This window comes from Lepidochelys kempii, chromosome 6 (assembly GCF_965140265.1).
Source record: "Lepidochelys kempii isolate rLepKem1 chromosome 6, rLepKem1.hap2, whole genome shotgun sequence".
Taxonomy (NCBI): Eukaryota; Metazoa; Chordata; order Testudines; family Cheloniidae; genus Lepidochelys; species Lepidochelys kempii.
The window spans coordinates 79,535,472-79,554,873 of NC_133261.1; the positions used below are offsets into that span (position 1 = coordinate 79,535,472).

Sequence of the window (19,402 nt, forward strand, 5' to 3'; positions counted from 1 at the left end):
TCAAGAATAGAGGAAATGAACTGGTTGAACAGCTCTTCTGTCTATCCAGTAATTAACATGGGTGATGCGTGTAAAGCCAGGGGCCTAACAGGGGAAGGAGAAGTGGTGCTGGGGAGATTTCTGTATAGAAGATTGCAAGTTACCTGCACTAGAGGCTTTGTTTTATCCAAAGATTTAATTTAGCAGAGGTGAGAACAAAGGCCTCTTTTTCAAAAATAAACCTGTGCCCCTCTGAATCATATCTTCCTGGCTTTGCTTCCTATCTTGTCAATATGCCACTTGATAGCTGGCTGGACTCCCTTGTTCAGTGGCACATATTTTAAAATAGAAGAGTCTTTTTTTAAAAAAAAAAGACCATTTGTTCTTTTTAACCAAAATATTGCTTGCATTTCTTTTTTCAAAATTCGGGGTTATATATAGCATTATCAAAACAATATTTTAGACATCTTATACAATTTTAAAAGATCATTTGATGGGTGTCAGCTATTCTATTATGCTTCCTCTGTGCCTCCTCCCCCTCTTCAGCTGCTAATCATAGAATTTGTATGCCAAATTGTGTAAGACACTCTTCCAATAGTTACATGTGTGAGTCTTTTGTTAGACACAGACAGTTATGAGGACAGATTTGGAGTTGCATATGGGTCTGTCACATGGTTTGATTGCCATGTCTTCCAGGACACAGATTTCTTTATTACTTAGCCTTAATTTTGAGGAATTTATACAGTGTATACAAAAAGTTCTGGAAAATTTCTCATAAAGAATTCTTGCACAATCCATTTTACATAGTGAAGCAGAGCTTTTCCCCAGCTCTCTCTACTTACAGCAATATGTTTCCTGTGCTGGCTTCAAAGCTGCTTACACCCACTATACATCCAACTTCTGTACTTAGCTTTCTTGTCATGTGGAGTAACATTCACTGCTCAGAAATTGTACAGACTCTTTAGAGAAATAAAGAATAAGGGAATGAAGGATCTTGATGTTGACATTAAATTCGTAAGTCCTGAAGATGTCTGAACAGTTGGAACCAATGTTTCCTCTGTTAGCTGTAGTTGAGAATGTAGGTCTTGAGAGTGCTGTCTGGTAAGCTTGTGAAAAGCAGCCCAAAGTAGCTATGCTTTAGCCACGAAATAACATATGTTGATCGGATACCCTGTCTGAGCAGTATATCTGGCAACCAATTAGCTCTTGAAGCAAACAGGCATTGTAATTAGATTTCTGGAAGGTAAACCCAACACTCTAGGTCCCAGTAAGATTCTTCTTCAGCAATCTTCAGTGTCCTGTTCCTTGGTGGTGGCTTATCATGAATTGTATAGCTGCCCGTTAGCTGGGTATTATTTTTAATTATACTGAAGTTATGCTAAGGACACCAAGAGTATTATGGATAGTTGCCTTTGTCCTGTTTGTATACATCTAAAGAAATAAAAATAAAATAAAAAAAAATGTAAGCAGCCGCAAACCAGATTCATTATGCATATATGTAAAAAACCCCATAAAATACAGTAGCCCATAACTCCACCTGTTTAAACTCATGGAAACTCTGTAGATTGTGCAAGTGTACTTGAAGAAAGCAGAAGCAGCCAACCGTTCAGCATATTTGGGGATTGGCATGTTGTAGAAACAATAGCAAAATTTAATGTCAAACAGAGCTGTTAGGCTAATACACTGTAGGGAATGGTTACCTTGATATGATTGCCTTAAAATAATGAAAAATATTGTTGTCCATATATTGTAGAAGTAAAATGATCAATTTTTCTGTGTACCTGAGTTGCCAGGCTGTAAACAACTTATTTTTTAACTTGACACAAACCCTTTCAGTGATTGCAGAGAAATATTGTGACATTGTGAAAGGTTAAATTTTCATATTTCTAGACTTACTTCATCAGTTCACAGCTGATTCTTTTGAAGATTATGCACATTTGACCATCCATGTATTAACTCTTAGGTTAAAGTTTATTACAGTGTGATACTTTTATAGTGTAACTAAATCCCTGTCGAAAATGACCTTTAGGTTGACATACTTGCTCCATTTGTGTCGAAGTCAGAGGTACTTCTTTGATGACAGAGAACAGCAAGTGCTGAAAGAGAATGCTTAGAAAAAGGAAACAAAAATTCAAACTTGTTTTTTTTTTTTCTTATTCTCTTCTAGGTTGGAGAAGTTCTATACTGTGCTGGACAGATTGCATTAGTACCTTGTACCATGCAGCTTGTAGGTGGTGGCATACAAACTGAGGCTACAGTCTCCCTAAGCCATGTTGAGAAAGTCCTTAAAGCTATGAGCCACAACACTGAACTCCACCACATCCTTATGGCAAATTGTTACGTAACTGACAGCAAGTACATTCGTGTCGCTCGCGCTATATGGCAAAAGAAATTAAGCAAACTTAAAAAGGTAAGATCCATTTTCTTCTTTCTAGTTTTAAAAAAAGTCAATTTATAAAAAGGTTTTTTCTAAGTCTTGCAGTAATATCAGAATTTTCTCAGTGCATTTCTGAGGGGTTCAAGTAAAACTGATATAATAAGGTTTGATTGAGCTGTTATGTTCTGACTCATAAGTGGCTGTGCACAATTGAGAAGGAAAATTGCTTAATAGAAAGTTATAGTCATCACTAACTTTGTCTTAATTCCCCAAAGCACTACGTTAAAGAATTCTTTAAGAACAGCCAATCCCTCCTGAAAAAATTTGAACAATATTCAGTTTGAAATAGTTCTGCCTCTATCTTCTGTAAAGGTGCTGGGCAGTTTCTCTAAACTTTTTTTGAATTATTCTGCTGATTTTCTTGTTTCTGTGTTTATTATAAGCGATATTTTCATGTAAATGGAGTTCAATTAGCTTTTGCTGCTTATTTTTCACCTGAACACATAAGGCCACAATCTGTCCTGAGCAAGTTTGCATGGCTATTAGTGACTCTCATCCTCTCTGACAATATAATAATTTGCACAATGATTTCTTATGATGCAATAATACTTTATATTCCTGTTCCAGTTTTTCTTGAATGATCTCAAAGAACTTTACAGGCATTAAATAATGAATGGTCACTACACTTCTGCATAGTACCCATTTTACAGGTAGATAAACTTGAGATAATCACCACATAATTACCATAAGTGACTAAAAGTGTTCTGACTTCTAAGGGGAACAGATAGTTGGAGCAGAAGAAACTGTTTTGAAGTTGAGTTCATGTGTAATACAAATATTCAAGGAATCCTCTGAACTCTGCTCAATAACCTTCCTTTCCCCCTATTTCTCCCCTCTCCACTTTCAGCCCTTCTGCATCAGTGCAACCCTCTCTCTGAATGAGGAGGGATGCATGCAATTTTACTCAAAGCCCATCACATTTCTCCATCATTTATTGGAAGGGAACTCTAATGAATAATGCCTTCCATTTCTCTGAGAATGAGTGTGCTGCCTCTCTAGAGTTCCTGGCCTTCGTCTACACTCTTTTAGCTCTACTAACCTTGGATTTCAGTTTCTTAATTCAACCTGTATTATTTTTGCATGTTGCACTTCCTGTAGCTTCTTTTTTGGGGGCATAATGTCATTTTTTTTTCACCTGCTCCAGTCCTTTCTCGGTGGGAATGTATTGGCAAAAAGGGGAGTCATTACAGCATGATCTGAATAAGGTGGTTTATGGCTTATCTACACTTGGAAATTTACCAAAATAGCTATTCCAGAAAAATTATTCCATAACAGGTATTTTGTAAAATTTCTAAGTGTAGACAAGCCCTTAGACTCTTCCTGTTTCCTGTGGAGAATGTGCCCTATCTCTTTCTTCTTAGAATTTATACCTTTTAGTCATATTTATGTCAGAGGATTGCAACTGCCATGGCATCTCCTTAAGATAATATGCTTCTACTCATTTAAGGGTTTTGTAGATCAATATCATAACCTCTAAGTGGAACTATTAGTGAATGGAAATCCAGTGCAGATTCCAGAGCACCAGTGTAATATGCTCTCTTCAGCTGGAATCATTTAGGAGATGGATCATCTCATGATGCACCGATGCAACAATTGCAAAAACATCTTATGCAGTCCTATTCCAGGACCACAAGAATTGTCAGGGAGAGAAGAGTCAAGTTTTTCATGTTAGCTGACAACTGGAGGAAGGTGCTTTTGTTTTGTGTAGCTATTTGTCAAGGGCATGTGTGCAACATGGCCATGAGGCTAGACACCATTTTGTCTATGGAAAGTGTGTGCCCTCATTTGACGGCAAATTGGTGGTGGTTGCCAATTCTTGGAAACGCTTCCCTTTTCCTCCTAGTCTGTTTTAAGTCTTTTCTGGGTACAATGTGACCCAGATATTCTTCATCCACTCTCATATTTCCTCCATGTACTGAAATTGCTGGGAGATAGGGCTGTCTGGGCAAAGTGAAAAATGCATATAGAACTGCATGTCATCAGGATATTGCTGATATCATAGCCCATGTCAGCTCATGGTTGTCTCAAAGAGAATTTAAATAGGAGCAATGACAGGTATGAGCCTTGCAGGACTCCACATATGAGAGCTTTTGGGGAGAAGGATTAGCTCCCCAACAGCACTCTGTGGGATTTCTTAGAAAGGCCAATTTAGAGCCACTTCATAAACTTCTGTCAGGTCCCATAAGGAGCTCAATCCCTCATGAGTGGCAGTGTCAAAAGCAGAGGAAAGATTAAAAAGCATCACATTTTTCAGTGTTGTGATTCATCCTGGGAGATTGACAATCATTGCAACAGTTCTGTGCCATGGCTTGGCCTGACGATGGATTGGAAGGATCTTAAAAATATCAATGGAGGTTAAATGTTGCTCTAACCAGTTTCCTACCACTTCCTCAATAATCATGCTCGGAAAAGAGAGGTTTGGATGCTGTGTTTTTTCTTAGTGTGTTGGGGCCTTTACTGGTAAGGGATGGTTTATGTATAACCCACACTAAGGCAAGGAAAGAGGTAACTCGTTTCTATCAAAGGGAGGCCTGTTCTTCCCTGAGAAGCTGCTTGGCCTGCCAGCTGGAAACAGAAGAGTCTCACCTTGGCCCATCAAGGTTTGTGTGGAAGGGGAATAATAGATTAGGCATTCTTATGGAGAATTGAGTGTTCTCTCTCTCCTCTGACCAGAACAGAATAGAGCCAGGAGACTTGAAGGCCTTGGGAAACTAGAGAGCTGTACTTCTTCCCCTTCTCCTAATCTGTGGAGGCAAGGAAGCCAACCTTCCTGGGTCTGGCACTTACTTAACAAATCCTTTTGAACCAAACTGGAGAAAGCCTTAGTATTACTTTTCTGTGAGCAGACCAGGACACTGTGGCTGCACACTGAAAGTTTTGTGTATTAAAGAGACAGGATTTTGTCTCTCCTTTTATTGTGTTTTCCCTTTCTTTGCTGGTGTCCCAATACTACAGCCCTGGGCCTCTTTCATGCACCATAGGATGAAATAATGTTCTATTCTAGCCAAATAAAACAGCCAGCCAAATAAAAACATTCTGTTATTCAAGAAGAGTTTTCTTCGTTTCAAGCAGTGGCCAAAGATAGGCATGAATGAATAGCAACCTACTGGTTACCTAATAAGAGCAAACAGTGCATAGATTGGAATTATTCAGTTTTAGTCATTCCATGTGTGTAACTATGCAAATAAAATTATTCAGTTCAGAGCTCATTTCTTCCAAACCAGACATTATAAACCACAGATTTAATTAAATTTTTAGAGGGCTTTCAGACTTGTGTTTGCTTGTTGAGTGTTCTGAATTTAACAGAGAAATGATAGTGTATTGTGATTATTGAGGTATTTGTATTTAACATTGTTCCTAAATAATATACATCACACTTCTCAACTGCCAAGGCTTATTTATGGAACACCAAAAAATTATTAGTAGAGTATCATAATGATGTGAGATTAATTTCTCCTGCATAAATAATGTTTTTCTAAAACTTCAGTTGAATAATTCTGTATATTTGATGTCAATAATATAGAAGAGTTCAAAATACAATACATAAATTGTGTAGGACAGAAGCGAATTGAGTCTAAAAGAAGGGACCTTGGAGAAGTGTGTGGGTGAGCATCTATATGTGTTTATATACACAGAAACAATATACTTCTAGGAACAGGGCCAGCTCTAGGTTTTTTGCCGCCCCAAGCTCTGAGAGCACAACTGCCCAAGCCAAAAAAAAAAAAAAAAAGGGTGGCCGGAATGCCGCCCCTGGAATTGTGCCACCCCAAGCATGTGCTTGCTTTGCTGGTGCCTAGAGCCGGTCCTGTCTAGGAAGATGATAATGTAGAGCATGAACATGAAGTTGATGGGATAGTCTGAATAAGGGCCACAGGATCAAACCCATAGTTCTGTTTAGTCCCTTTGTTATCACTATCCTCAGTGATAGAAATGAGCACTATTCATTAGGCATTGTTACCTACCTTGAGAAAATGAAGGTGGTTTCCGACTGTCCAAATTACTTCACTGATACCTGTTAGGGGGCTTATTCCTTAACCCACTTACTTCCCTGGTCCTTCTCGCATGAACAGAGAACAACTATACCCGAAGTCCAAAGGTGCAAACAATTCGATGTTTATTGGGGTGAACTTCCAGCAAGCATGATTCCAGTTTCCTTTCTTAGTGTCCCCCTTCCCAGCTCTGACACCACAGAGCCTTACACCTGTGTCCCTGTTCCCATTCCTGCCCTTAGCCAAACACGATTCCAATTTCCCCACCCCTATTCCCTGTTCCCGTTACGCCCCCCACCCACCCCCTTAAGGTTAACCTGTCCCCATTATTTTCAAGCTTGACTTGTTTTTTCACCTCCCTTTCCTGGAGGGCCATAATCTGAGTCTTCTAGTAGCTTGTTTGCTGACCAGATGTATTCATTATTTGCAGCTTCTTTCTGCCCATCAGCTAGGTAATTTGCACAGAGGCTTACTAGCTTGCTTCTGGATCCAAAGCTGTTAGCAGCTCAGACACTGTCTTAAAAGGGAAACATTTTACTTCCACTAGAGTTCTCATTACTTTCCACTTTCATCTCCTGCTCCAAATCACACAGAGATCTGAAAAAGAAAGCACAACTTATTGTGGCCCCTTTTGGAGCCCTAATAGGATTTTACTTAAGTACCATGTTTTGTTTGCATTTCTTTTACCCCTTCTCCAATATACACTGCACACGTCCTGGGAAAATGCACATTCCTTCCATAGTTTAACTTCCATAACATTATATTAGCCATATTAATTTTACACAAGGTGTGACTGCCTACCATGCCCACAGAGTTTTCATGCACACACACCAAAGCAACAATCTGATCCCCCAGAGCCACCCCAAGGCTCAGTGTTCCCATCATTCCTCCCCTTTTCCTTTTCTTTTTCCTGTGCACACACAAAATTCTCTTTTGCCTAATATCTCTTGCACTGTGATTACTCTTTTTTACACAACTGTACCCTGATTACACTTCCAACTTGTACAACTAGACACAACCAGGGCAGCCAAGTTAAGGTCCAATAGAAACCCCTTACATCCTTTAGTGATTTTGATTACATTATCCAAGTCAAATAATTTTGATCAAATTCTCTCTCCACCTGCTGCCTGCAGCAGTCCTTTATAGACCATTTCTGTGGCATAAGGGCCCATTTTCCCTCAGAATAGCTGTAAAGGCTTCTGGGGACAGAAGCATAGTGGTGGTAGTAGCCACTCTACCTGACTCCCTTGGATAATTTAATTACCAAGCTTCCATCCAGTGTGACTGCACAGAGTTGCACATACAGTTACATTTATATAACTGGGTTTTATCATTAAACAAAAACTTCCTTCTTGTAACACCACAACTGTTACTCTTTTACCATTTCCACAAATCCCAAATGTTTACTTTCCTGCAAACCCTGTATCAACAATTTTTGCAAACACTTATCAAAATATTAAAGAACCATTATCATGCAGAGGCAGCATGATATAATGAATATGGAACTAGTCTGAGAGCTAAGAGACCTTTCTTCTGTTCCTGGCTTGTCTATTTTCTGGCTAAGTTACCTTTTAGCAAGCCACATTACTTCTCTGTGCCCTTGTTTTCTCTGCCACTCTGTCTGTATATGTAATTTGTCTGTATACGTAATCTGTTTAAATTGTAAATTCTTCAGGCAAGGGCTGTCTGTTACTATGTATTTGTGAAGTGGCTAGCATAATGGGACCTGTAGGATCTTCTGGGCACTACTGCAATATAAATAAATAATTACATTTCAGTTAAAGCAATTTCATTTACCAGATATTAGGTTTTTTCTCATTTCAGATGCCTTTTCAGTTTATGTCTGTTGCTGTTTGTCATATATACCTTTTCTCTCACTGTACTGAGCAGCAACAATTAGAAACATTGCATGGCTTCACCTACCAGAAGCAGTAAGTAAAAGATGTGTTAGTCAAGGCTGGTATATCAGCACCAATTCACTGATTTCCTTTCCATTTTTCTTTGACCTGGAAAGCTGAAATGACACATTATGCTTTAGTTCTCACCTCTCATTTTTCTTTTCTCTAACTTCTTTCCCTTCCAGATCTTCTATGTTAGAGAGAAAGCAGAGATGAAATTCAGTTATGGGAGAATAATATGGATTATGGGGGATGGGAAGGGGAGAATGGGGAAGGAATGAGAGGAAAATCCCTCATGGATATTTCACAACTAAATATGTCACTGGCCAGGCAAGAGTGAATCCTACAGGGAATTACTAGGAAAAGTTCATCTTCCTCTCAGGAGTTCTACACTGATATGTGCCTAAGCATATATCCCCCTCTATCTCTCCTAGAGCTCAGTTATGTCTCACTGCAATGCTGTCTGACTTCTCTGCCTGAAGAGCTTACGTGAGAGCTGAAAACTCACCAGACAGGCACTGTTGAAGTCTTGGATTTGAGCCGTAGGCCTGGTCTACACTTAAAGTTTACATCAACATAGCTACAGCACTCAGGGATGTGAAAAATCCACACCCCTGAATGTCATAGGTATGCCGACCTAACCCCTAGCAGAATGCTCCTGTCAGTTGAGCTACTGTTGCTCAAGGCGGTGGTGTTCCTATAGCAATGGTAAAACCCCTTTTGTCGCTTGTAGGCTGCATCTACAGTACGGGGTTATGTGTTTGCCCCTCTTTTTTATAGTTTCAGGTCCCCCATCCTTGAAAAACATTTCCAGCTGTGAACAAGGAGACAAAGAATCTATGTGGAAGGATATTCCCTGCTGGGTTTTTTTTTCACCTGTTGGAGTTCTAAGTTAATTAACCTCTTGTTTTCCTGGTCCCTCTTCATTGCAACAGAGGGAGAGCCTCCCTGGATATAAAGTGAATTCTAAAGTTTTACCGAGCTTACACTCATTATTTTACAAACAATAATCATTTGTTGTTTGTTAAAGTTTGTTAAAGTTAAAAGAGGAACAGAAAGTCAGAGTAGCTCAGTAGATTAAATACTTATCCCATAAGGTTAAAGACTTATCACCCAGAAAGAACAGGCCATTCTATAAGAGGTTTGGCATCTGCATTTGCAATTTGTGAGTTGACTACCTGGTCAGTGCACACCTTCATCTGCCATTACTAGTTATTTGCTGACTTTTTCACTGTAAAATAAGCCCACATCCTTTATCTCACTTCTTATGACTTCAGCCATCTGTAGTTGCTGTTGCTAGATAAAATGGGAAAAATGGGTGTATGACAAAAGGAGACTACGTACTGATTGTTCTTTTTGTCATAGCCCTCTTAATCCACTCTACATCCCTTGGCCTCGTATCCAGAAGTATCACTTGGAGCTTTTAACTTTCTCCTTTGATCTTATTCTCTATAATTTTGCTCTGTAAGTCTCTAACTTAAAAGGCAGTGAGCAGATCAGTACTCATATATACTAGCGTTAAATTATATCTTTTTTCTCCTGGCTTCTGTTAGATGGAATTATAATTCTATTTATAATTGCTATTGGGGATGTCTGATAATTGGCAAGTATTTAATAGACATTAAATTTAAATGAGATTGAAAGAATATGAAAGGGGAAGAAAACCCCTAATAGCTGGTAAAAGGTACTCATCTCATTCTACTTATGCAATAGTTTAACTTCAAATGGAGGAAAGCAGGTTAAGAACCAACTCACTGCTGTTATGAAATATATTGCAAAATGTTCTCAGAAAATTCATTTCTCTTGTTCTTTAAAAATGTGTCAATCTCAAAGTAAATTCATAAATTCAGGCTTCTGAACTTTGTGTAAAATTTACTGGGTTTTGAAAGACATCTACTTTCTAAGATTTTGAATTGTTATTTTTTTTGTTTTGTCTATTTCAGTAAATAAAGATCTGTTGTTCCATTTGATCCAAAGGCAAGATAACATCAGAAATACTGAATTATGAAAGGGAGGTGATGGTAAAAGATTATTTAAGAACATTCATGCAGGGTACCATCAATTTCCTGCAATTATATAGCTTCTGTCTGTAATCTTACCAGATTTTATAATTGAAGTAGTGTTAGGCCTGGGCAGTACATTTATTAGACTTCCAAGAAAAGCACAGATAACTGCATGAATTCCATAGTGGCTCATCACACACTCTTCCCTGTGATTCAGTACTCAACCAATGCCCCAGGATGGTGTTAGCTGATGACAGTATTGCTGGAGGTGTTGTCTTTCAGATGAACCAGAAAGCTAAGATCCTGACCATCTGTCATTATTAAAGATCAAAAGGGTATTTTTTATAAGAATAGGGAAGCTAACCCCAGTATCTAGGCCAATTTCACTTGTGATTTAGATGGCAACAGGAATTTCCATTTTCTGCTGTAAGCTTTTGTGTATCTTAGCTGGGTGCTGCTCAACAGCTTCTGTGTTCAACACTGAGTATGGCAACATTTTAGTGTTGGTGAGTGATTCCTTACCTGTGCAGTGTTGAGCACTTTGGGATCCTTCTGGCTGAAATGTGTTACAGACATATAAATGTTTAATAATCACAAAATGCCTGTAGAAGTATTGAGTGTTGCATGGTGGTAATTGAAAAGCTTCCCTTGCTGCTTTTGACATTCTGAGAATCTGAGATTCTTCACAAATAAGGTTTCACTAAGAATTTTTTTAAAAGCTAGACAGAGGATGTCAGAAAGGTATTTAAGTTCAGCACCAGTTCTTATTTCTTCAGAAAGGCAATCCTTTTAAAAGCCCAGTCCCCAGGGAGATACAACACCAGCAGTGGGGCACAAGGGAAGCTTGTGGGGCAAAAGAGTTTTCTTTCTCCTTCTCCCTTTCCCCTATCCATAGGGAAGGGGAAAGGGAGAAGCACAGGGACCAAGCCGGAAACAATGGGTCAGCAAGTCATATGGATTGTTATTACATGGTGATTATGGTGGAATTAAATAGTTGAGAGGTAGGTGAGGGTTAAAGCCAAGATAAAACAAAAGATAAGAGCAGAAGCAATTAAAATAGAATATAGGCAAGGGTAAGAATATGAATAGTTAAAGGCGAAAAAATAATTGGAACTAACAAGCCATGTGGAATCATCACCCAAATCACTTCGTATGTTGTAACCCTTGTTCCTCTGTTCCTCCACTTTTCATGCATCTTGTACATTCTTTGCAGCCGGGCTGCTCTTCCTGGATGTCTGTAAGGCAGGTAGCACACTTTACAAGTTACTGTAATATAAATAATTACTACTAATAATTTTGCGTGTTCCGGAGTAGGGCAGTTTCTGGCTAACCTAGTAGTTAACATTTAGAGCTTCTCCCTTTTATTTTATTTTATTTTTTTTTAAGTGTATAGCATAACATTTCTAAAACTTCCTGTAGATTGAACTGACAGTTTTCCAGATAAGTATCATCTTGTGTTTTTCTTTTCTTCGCATCTTTTTAATGACAGTGTCATGTAATATGATGATTTTATGAGTGGTTTTGCTAACTCATTCATCAGAGTAATCAATAGAAAAAATAAGCCATATGGATTGTAGTCCATTTGTATTGGATGGGACAGATGGCATTATTGATAGATGGAAATATTCCAAGTATTTATTGTATAATGATATTACAGTGATTCTGGCTGCAAAATTTTATTAATTTAATCTTTTTAAGTACTTTACTCAGTAAGGGTTGAATTGTGTGTTTTAGGCACAGTTCTCACTGTGTGGTGTTGAGCTTTTTGGCACCAAGGGGAACTCCAGGAGGAACTGCTTGCAGGCATCCCCACAGCACAAAGGGAGTAAACCCAATGTTACCCCCTTTCAATTGGTGCAGTATAGTTCTCCCTGAGTGCCCAGCCAGCTCAGCGGGGTGGTCTAGCAAAGCCATGGCCCCACCTTCTTTCCATCTGTCCCCATTCACTTTGAGGCATCTTGTTCCCCAAAGGTGCATTAAGGTGTGCAGTTTAGGTGTGCATTAAGGTAGTTTTCAATAACTCCTTGTGCCTCCAACACATGGTGCAGCTACAGTGTAGGTGGGTACAGTTGGGCAAATAAGAATATATTGATTCTGATCATCTCTGGGGGAGAATTAAGGCTTTAAATGTGTTCTTTTGCCCTAAAGATTAGGGTTGGAAGAGACCTCAGGAGGTCATCTAGTCCAACCTCCTGCTCAAAGCAGGACCCACCCCAACTAAATCATCCGAGCCAGGGTTTGTCAAGCCGGCCCTAAAAACCTCCAAGGATGGATATTCCACCACCTCTCTAGGTAACCCATTATGGTGTTTCACCACCCTCCTAGTGAAATAGTTTTTCCTAATATCCAACCTAGATATCCCCCACTGCAACTTGAGACCATTGCTCCTTGTTCTGTCATCTGCCACCACTGAGAACAGCCGAGCTTCATCCTTTTTGGAACCCCCCTTCAGGTAGTTGAAGGCTGCTATCAAATCCCCCCTCACTCTTTTCTCTTCTGTGGACTAAATAACCCCAGTTCCCTCATCCTCTCCTCTCCCCAGCTCTCTAATAATTTTCGTTGCCCTCTGCCTGACTCTCTCCAATTTGTCCACATCCTTTCAGTAGTGGGGGGCCCAAAACTGGACACAATACTCCAGATGTGGCATAACCAGTGCTGAATAGAAGAGAATAATCACTTCCCTTGATCTGCTGGCAGTGCTCCTACTAATGCAACCCAATATGCCATTAGCCTTCTTGGCAATAAGGGCACATGGTTGACTCAGATCCAGCTTCTCGTCCACTATAATTCACAGGTCCTTTTGCGCAGAACTGCCGCTTAGCTAGTCAGTCCCCAGCATGTAGCAGGGATTCTTCCGTCCTAAGTACAGGACTCTGGACTTATCCTTGTTGAACCTCATCAGATTTCTTTTGGCCCAATCTTCCAATTTGTCTAGGTCACTCTGGACCCTATCCGTATCCTATTCCTACCTCTCCCCCTATCTTAATGTCATCCACAAACTTGCTGAGGGTGCAATCCATCCCATCATCCAGATCATTAATGAAGATGTTGAACAAAACCGGCACTAGGACCGACCCCTGGGGCACTCCACTTGATGCTGGCTGCCAACTAGACATCAAGCTGTTGATGACTACCCGTTGAGCCTGACGATCTAGCCAGCTTTCTATCCACCTTATAGTCCATTCATCCAACCCATACTACTTTAACTTGCTGGCAAGAATCCTGTGGGAGACAGTATCAAAAGCTTTGCTAAAGTCAAGATATATCCATGTCCACCGCTTTCCCCATATCCACAGAGCCAGTTATGTCATCATAGAAGGCAATAAGGTTGGTCAGGCATGACTTGCCCTTGGTGAATCCATGTTGACTGTTCCTGATCACCTTCCTCTCCTCCAAGTGCTTCAAAATGGATTCCTTGAGGACCTGCTCCATGATTTTTCCAAGGACTGAGGTGAGGCTGAGGTCTGTAGTTCCCCAGATTCTCTTCTTCCCTTTTTTAAAGATGGGCACTGTAGTTGCCTTTTTCCAATCATCCAGGACCTACCCCGATTTCCATGAGTTTTCAAAGATAATGGCTCTGCAATCACAGCAGCCAATCACCTCAGCACCCTCAGATGCATTAGTTCCAGCCCCATAGACTTGTGCATGTCCAGCTTTTCTAAATAGTCTTTAACCTGTTCTTTCACCACTGGGGGCTGCTCACCTCCTCCCCATACTGTGCTGCCCAGTGCAGCTGTCTGGGAGCTGACAAAAATAGCAATGAGTACTTCAGCTTTATCCACATCATCTGTCACTAGGATGCCTCCCCCATTCAGTAAGGGTCCCATGCTTTCCCGACCTTCTTCTTGTTACTAACATACCTGTAGAAATTCTTCTTGTTACCCTTCACATCCCTTCCTAACTGCAACTCCGATTGTGCTTTGGCCTTCCTGATTACACCCCTGCATGCTCGAGCAATATCTTTATACTCCTCCCTAGTCATCTGTCCAAGTTTCCACTTCTTGTAAGCTTCCTTTCTGTGTTTAAGATCATCGAAGATTTCTCTGTTAAGCCAAGCCTAGTTGGATTTCATCCATGAGGTAAGGGTACTCTAAGGCCTTTGACTACTTTTGAAATGTTGTTCCCCACAAATGGTAGCTAGATAGTGAAAGTGGTTTCCATCTCTTATTCAGATGTGATGGTGTATATAAAACTTCAGGAGGTAGGTTTGCCAAATCTGCACAGAATTTTATCTCTTTTTCTTTTCCTTGTCCTAAAAGGGCAAATATTTGTTTAAACACTTAATATATGTGGTGACGTTGAGGACGGTTTTGTACTTTTACAGTATTTACATTTAGTTTTTAAACTTCATTCTAAACTTTGACTAATAAGTGAGAATTTCCAGATGGTTACGTACATTTTGAGTGCTAATGAAGCAATAGTTAATGGGGAGTTTGGGAAAATGGATGAAACAGAGATCACAGAGAAGTGGAAAGATCAGAACAAATATTCAATGACAAGATGTGAAATAAATGTGAACTTTTTTTTCCAAGGAAAGATAACATTTAACATCATAGCAAGATCTATTGCTAACTCTAACACCAGTTAGTCTACATCCATTGATTCAAGCAGTTCATTTTATATTTTCATTTTCTTTCTATAAGTTATGATATTACGGTTAAATTGTATTAGTTCCATGTTCGGTTAATTCTTTTACTTAGACTGTTTCCAGCATATCCATCATCATCATCAATATCAATGAACTTTGCATAGAAAAATCCAGTTAGTGGCATCAAAAAGTATACACATGCTGGATGTTTTTGCCAGATTTGGATTTAACACAACAAAATTTCAGGCATGGACTGCTTATCTCACTCCACTAAATACTCCTCAACAAAGACAGTAGTAAACTAAAAACATACTCCATCCTCAGCACACAGGGAGGAGTATATTGCAACAATTAAAAGGCAGTAACTTTGGATTTACTGCCTTTGTGTTGTGTGGGAGTCCTACAAGGAGTTCCCCAAATGCTTTTTTATGGCTCTTATTTAATGTGAGTGGTTGTGAGAGTCCATGATTGCTTCAAACCCAGCAATAAGTGCTACTAATTACTTTTACTCTGCCAGAAATACCATTTGGGTTACTGACAATATTTATCTTAATGGCACATCATGTAGAAGCTGAGGAAAGAGATTTGCCATACTTTATCCGATGGATATCATGTCTATGTACCTTGCTCATTTTAAAATTTTGGGCAAAACTTTCAAACCTGGTTGTCCAAACTAAGCTCCTTAATACAAGTGCGGGTTCCTAAATAAAGGTGGCCTGATTTTCAGAAGTGTTGATCACCAACAAATCCCATTGAATCGAAGCGTGCTCCAGGATTTATGAAAATCAAGCCACTTTTATTAAGGTGCCTATTTATTGATTGAGGATGGTAACTTTAAGTGTCCAAATGTGAATCTTTGGGCCATGGAGCCAGATTTACAAAGTATTTAGGCACCTAAAGATGCAAGTAGTTATTTAGTGGGATTTTCAAAAAACACCTAAGCAGGTTAGTAGCCTAATCCCATTTGCTTCTGTGGGATTTAAGCACTAACATGCTTAGGGACTTTTGAAAATTGCTACATAACCCTATTATTCTGGCACTGAGGCTGTAGTCATGAGTCAGAACCTAAAATAGGAAACCAAGGGCAAGGCTTCCAGGAAAGTACCTTCTCTACAGGCCAATCTTCATCATTAAGATCTTTCAGTTTCTTTGTAAATCAGGTCCGTGGTGTTTTAGTATACTGGCAGTCATTAATTTGAATACAATTTGTAAATGGCCATGGCTGTTTATCCTAGTAAATACAGAAAGAGGTTATATTCAAACACTGGACAACAGGGACTACTCCTGCTAAAAAGAATTGGACAGAGGCTTGAGATCTTCTTTATCCATGGAGTAAATTACCTTTTATCTTAAAGAGGGCATGGAAACTTTTGAAGAAAAATGGGCTCCACTATGAGATTCTAGATTCTAGTAGATTTATAGCATCTGCTCTGGATAGTGTACCCTTTCACTATCCAGAGTAGATGTTATAAAGCTCTAATAGCCAAGGAAAATGTATTTGTATATATATTGTAGTGCATGTACTTATTTATATTTTATATTAATATTTATAATCAGTTATATAAAACATTATTTGAAATTATGCCATATACTTTGACCTATAGGCCATTGTATATGAAATGCTAGTTAAAGTCACCCTCTTCTTCACTTGGTAATTACAAAGAGAATAATTGAAATATAAGATACAGAAGTTAATGAACAGTATAAAGATGTAAAATGACAGGTAGATTAAACTCTGCTACATTTACATTGCTGAAAAGATCTCCTACATTTTAATTAATATAATTGGTCATATTATCAAAAGAAAAGTAATAATTTTGAAAAATATTGCCATAAACCAATATCAAAAATTCAATAATATGAAAAGGCGTGTTTCTGTGTCCTCCTTCTCTCACATCAGGTTTATGATATTTATTTTGCAGCTAGATGATGTTTTGAATGTTCCATTTGAGATATTAAAACAGGTCTTTTTTTACAGCCCATGTTAAGAACATGCAGTCCATTCAAACAGCACTGTAGCTGTGGGTCTTTCATCTTGTGCCTAGTGTATATCATTTCCCCAGGGTTAGGATTAAACAAAGCTTTTGTATTCATTTGAAGTAATTGTAATAAGAATATTTAACACGGGTCAGATGCAGATAGTGGAACTCTGGAGAACCTTGGAAATATTCTGGCTTTTTGACACTTGCCTACAGTGGGATGTGAAAGGATTACCACTATTTTTTTTTATTTTATGTTTGTAAGGAGGGAGATTATAATATTTTGTTGGTAAAAATTGTGAAATCTATATAGATTGATGCATTTAAAACAGAATATAATTAACAAAGAGAACACTGAAAAAGTTTGTGTGGTCTTAACTAAAACCTTTATTGAAAATTAAATGTATGTGAATAAAAAACCATTACAGAGTACTTAATGTTCTAATAAGCATGGATGAAGATTATCTTTAAAACACATTTTATTCATTTTGACCATAAAAGTAAAATAGTTATAGTGGTGTGTGTGTCTGTTTACTTACTTCATGGGAATATATCATGCCAGACCACAGCTGGTATAAATCAGCATTGTTCTATTGTAGTCAATGGAATATGTTGATTTACACCAGTTGAGGATCTGGCCCACATTCTTTATTATCTGTTTAGAATAGAGGCAAAGAATTTTGTGTCCAAATGAGACACAGTGAAGAATTGCCCATCCAGTTGTTCAGAGTGGTAAACAGCCAGGTTCATCAAGACTGACTGTTTTTCCCTGGAGCAGTCTCTTTATCTGAGTGCTTTGAGTGATTTTCCATCTTCTTTGCAGAGATTAGTTGTGTTTTAAGCCTGTCACTTTTGCATGAATGCATCCACTGTCCTGGATGGGTGAGACAATATCTTGCCCTGTGACAACCTCTAGTCAGATTCCATACCTGTCATGTCTTGTGCAGGCCATTAGAAACTTTGTCTCATTAGCTGGGCCCCTGTTATCAGTGCTTTCTTAAGGAAGGCAGAATGCTGGTCTGTTTAAAAAGTGCTGAAGTGCAACCTTTGCTTGAAAAACGACCTCGTGAAATTGGAGACCTAATTACACATAGTCATACATCATCTCAAACCTCCCTGTTAGAGGAAAGATCAAGAAAGTAGTTGGATAATCAACCTCAGGGGTCTCTGCATGGAACAGGGTTCTTTGTTACCTTCAGTCTAGGGACTTGTCCTAACAGAGTGTGTAGTTAGCATTAGTTTGTGCAATGAGCACTCTTCAACTGACAGATGAAAGTCCATGTTCTTTACTGATATCAGATATGTTTGCAGCTTTTGCTACCCTTAATCAAAAGATACTAATAATCAAACTGTAAGTCCTCACTCCTTCATTTCTGGTACAGTAGGTTTCATTTAGTGGTGATATGGGGACCAAAAAGCTCTCTCCTATAGGGTTCCTTAGGAATCTGTTTTATCACTGCTACTGTACTATGGTTTAACAGGGTATAACAGAGGAACAGGAAAATAAAATTCAGAGCCCAAGATCCTTCAGTAAGAAACGTCTGTTTTCAGTATTAATGCTGCTGTCTGGGCATCCAGGAATAACTATGGGTCCAAAAGGACAACAACTGTTGCAAAGTCCACAAACAGAAAGTGCATTTTTATTAACCAGTGATCTTGCATTTAGTAGCATGAACTGCATAGTAGCATCCCTTTTAGCCAATGTTGTGAGTGCTCCAAAGAAGACACTTTCAACAAGACCACTGAGTCTGATATCAGTGCTAAATACATCTGGTCTACATCAAAATGGTCTCTTCCTCATGAATCCTCTCATACTCTCCTCAACAAATAGCCAAGAACCCACGTCTCAGGAGCTAGTCAACTCCCACAGTGAGCCTCACATCCCAAATCTATGGGTAGCACCCTTATAGCCACCACTCAGTAGCCACTGATGAGTTGTATCTGCTGTAGTGGAACAAACAGGTAGTATCCTCTAGGGCAGGAACCAAAGCCCATCTACTGTGTGTATGGATGACAAATTGCCCTTAAAAGAACCCCACAATGAAACAGGAGAATATAAACTAGAACTCTCTCCCATCAAACCCAAATCAAAACCCACCATCCAAAACAAATCACCGTTCATGTCCAGCCCTCATGGCTCTCTCATTTCTACTGGAGTGGGAAGTTGCTACATAACCCTGTTACTCTGCGACTGAGGCTGTAGTCATGAGTCAGAACCTAAACTAGGAAACCAAGGGAAAAGCTCCCAGTAAAGTACCTTCTCCACAGGAAAATTCTCCCAGCCTAATTTATAGTACAATCCAAGGTATCCTATGTACTCCAGTACCCTATTATAATCTCAGGTTCCTCTGTTCTGGACATAATATATAATTTCATCCCATTGTTTTCCCTTCAGTCTTATCATATGGGCTCCAAAATATAACTCCACATCTTCACCAATCTAATTACTCATAAATGTCAAAAACAAAAAAAACTTTGTCCTTTTCTCTACTCCACTTTCAAGCTAGTATTCATAGTGACATGAATGTG

General features: G+C 39.0%; 1 protein-coding gene across 2 annotated transcripts in view; it reads left to right on the forward strand.

The window, feature by feature from the left end:
• The window catches only part of DPH6 (diphthamine biosynthesis 6), a 376,150-nt gene that overhangs the window by 275,470 nt on the left and 81,278 nt on the right, over window positions 1-19,402 (forward strand). For both annotated transcript variants that reach the window (XM_073348880.1, XM_073348882.1), the window contains one exon: window positions 2,147-2,389. In XM_073348880.1, the coding sequence (XP_073204981.1) occupies window positions 2,147-2,389 (243 nt within the window). The remainder of the gene's footprint in view (window positions 1-2,146; window positions 2,390-19,402) is intronic.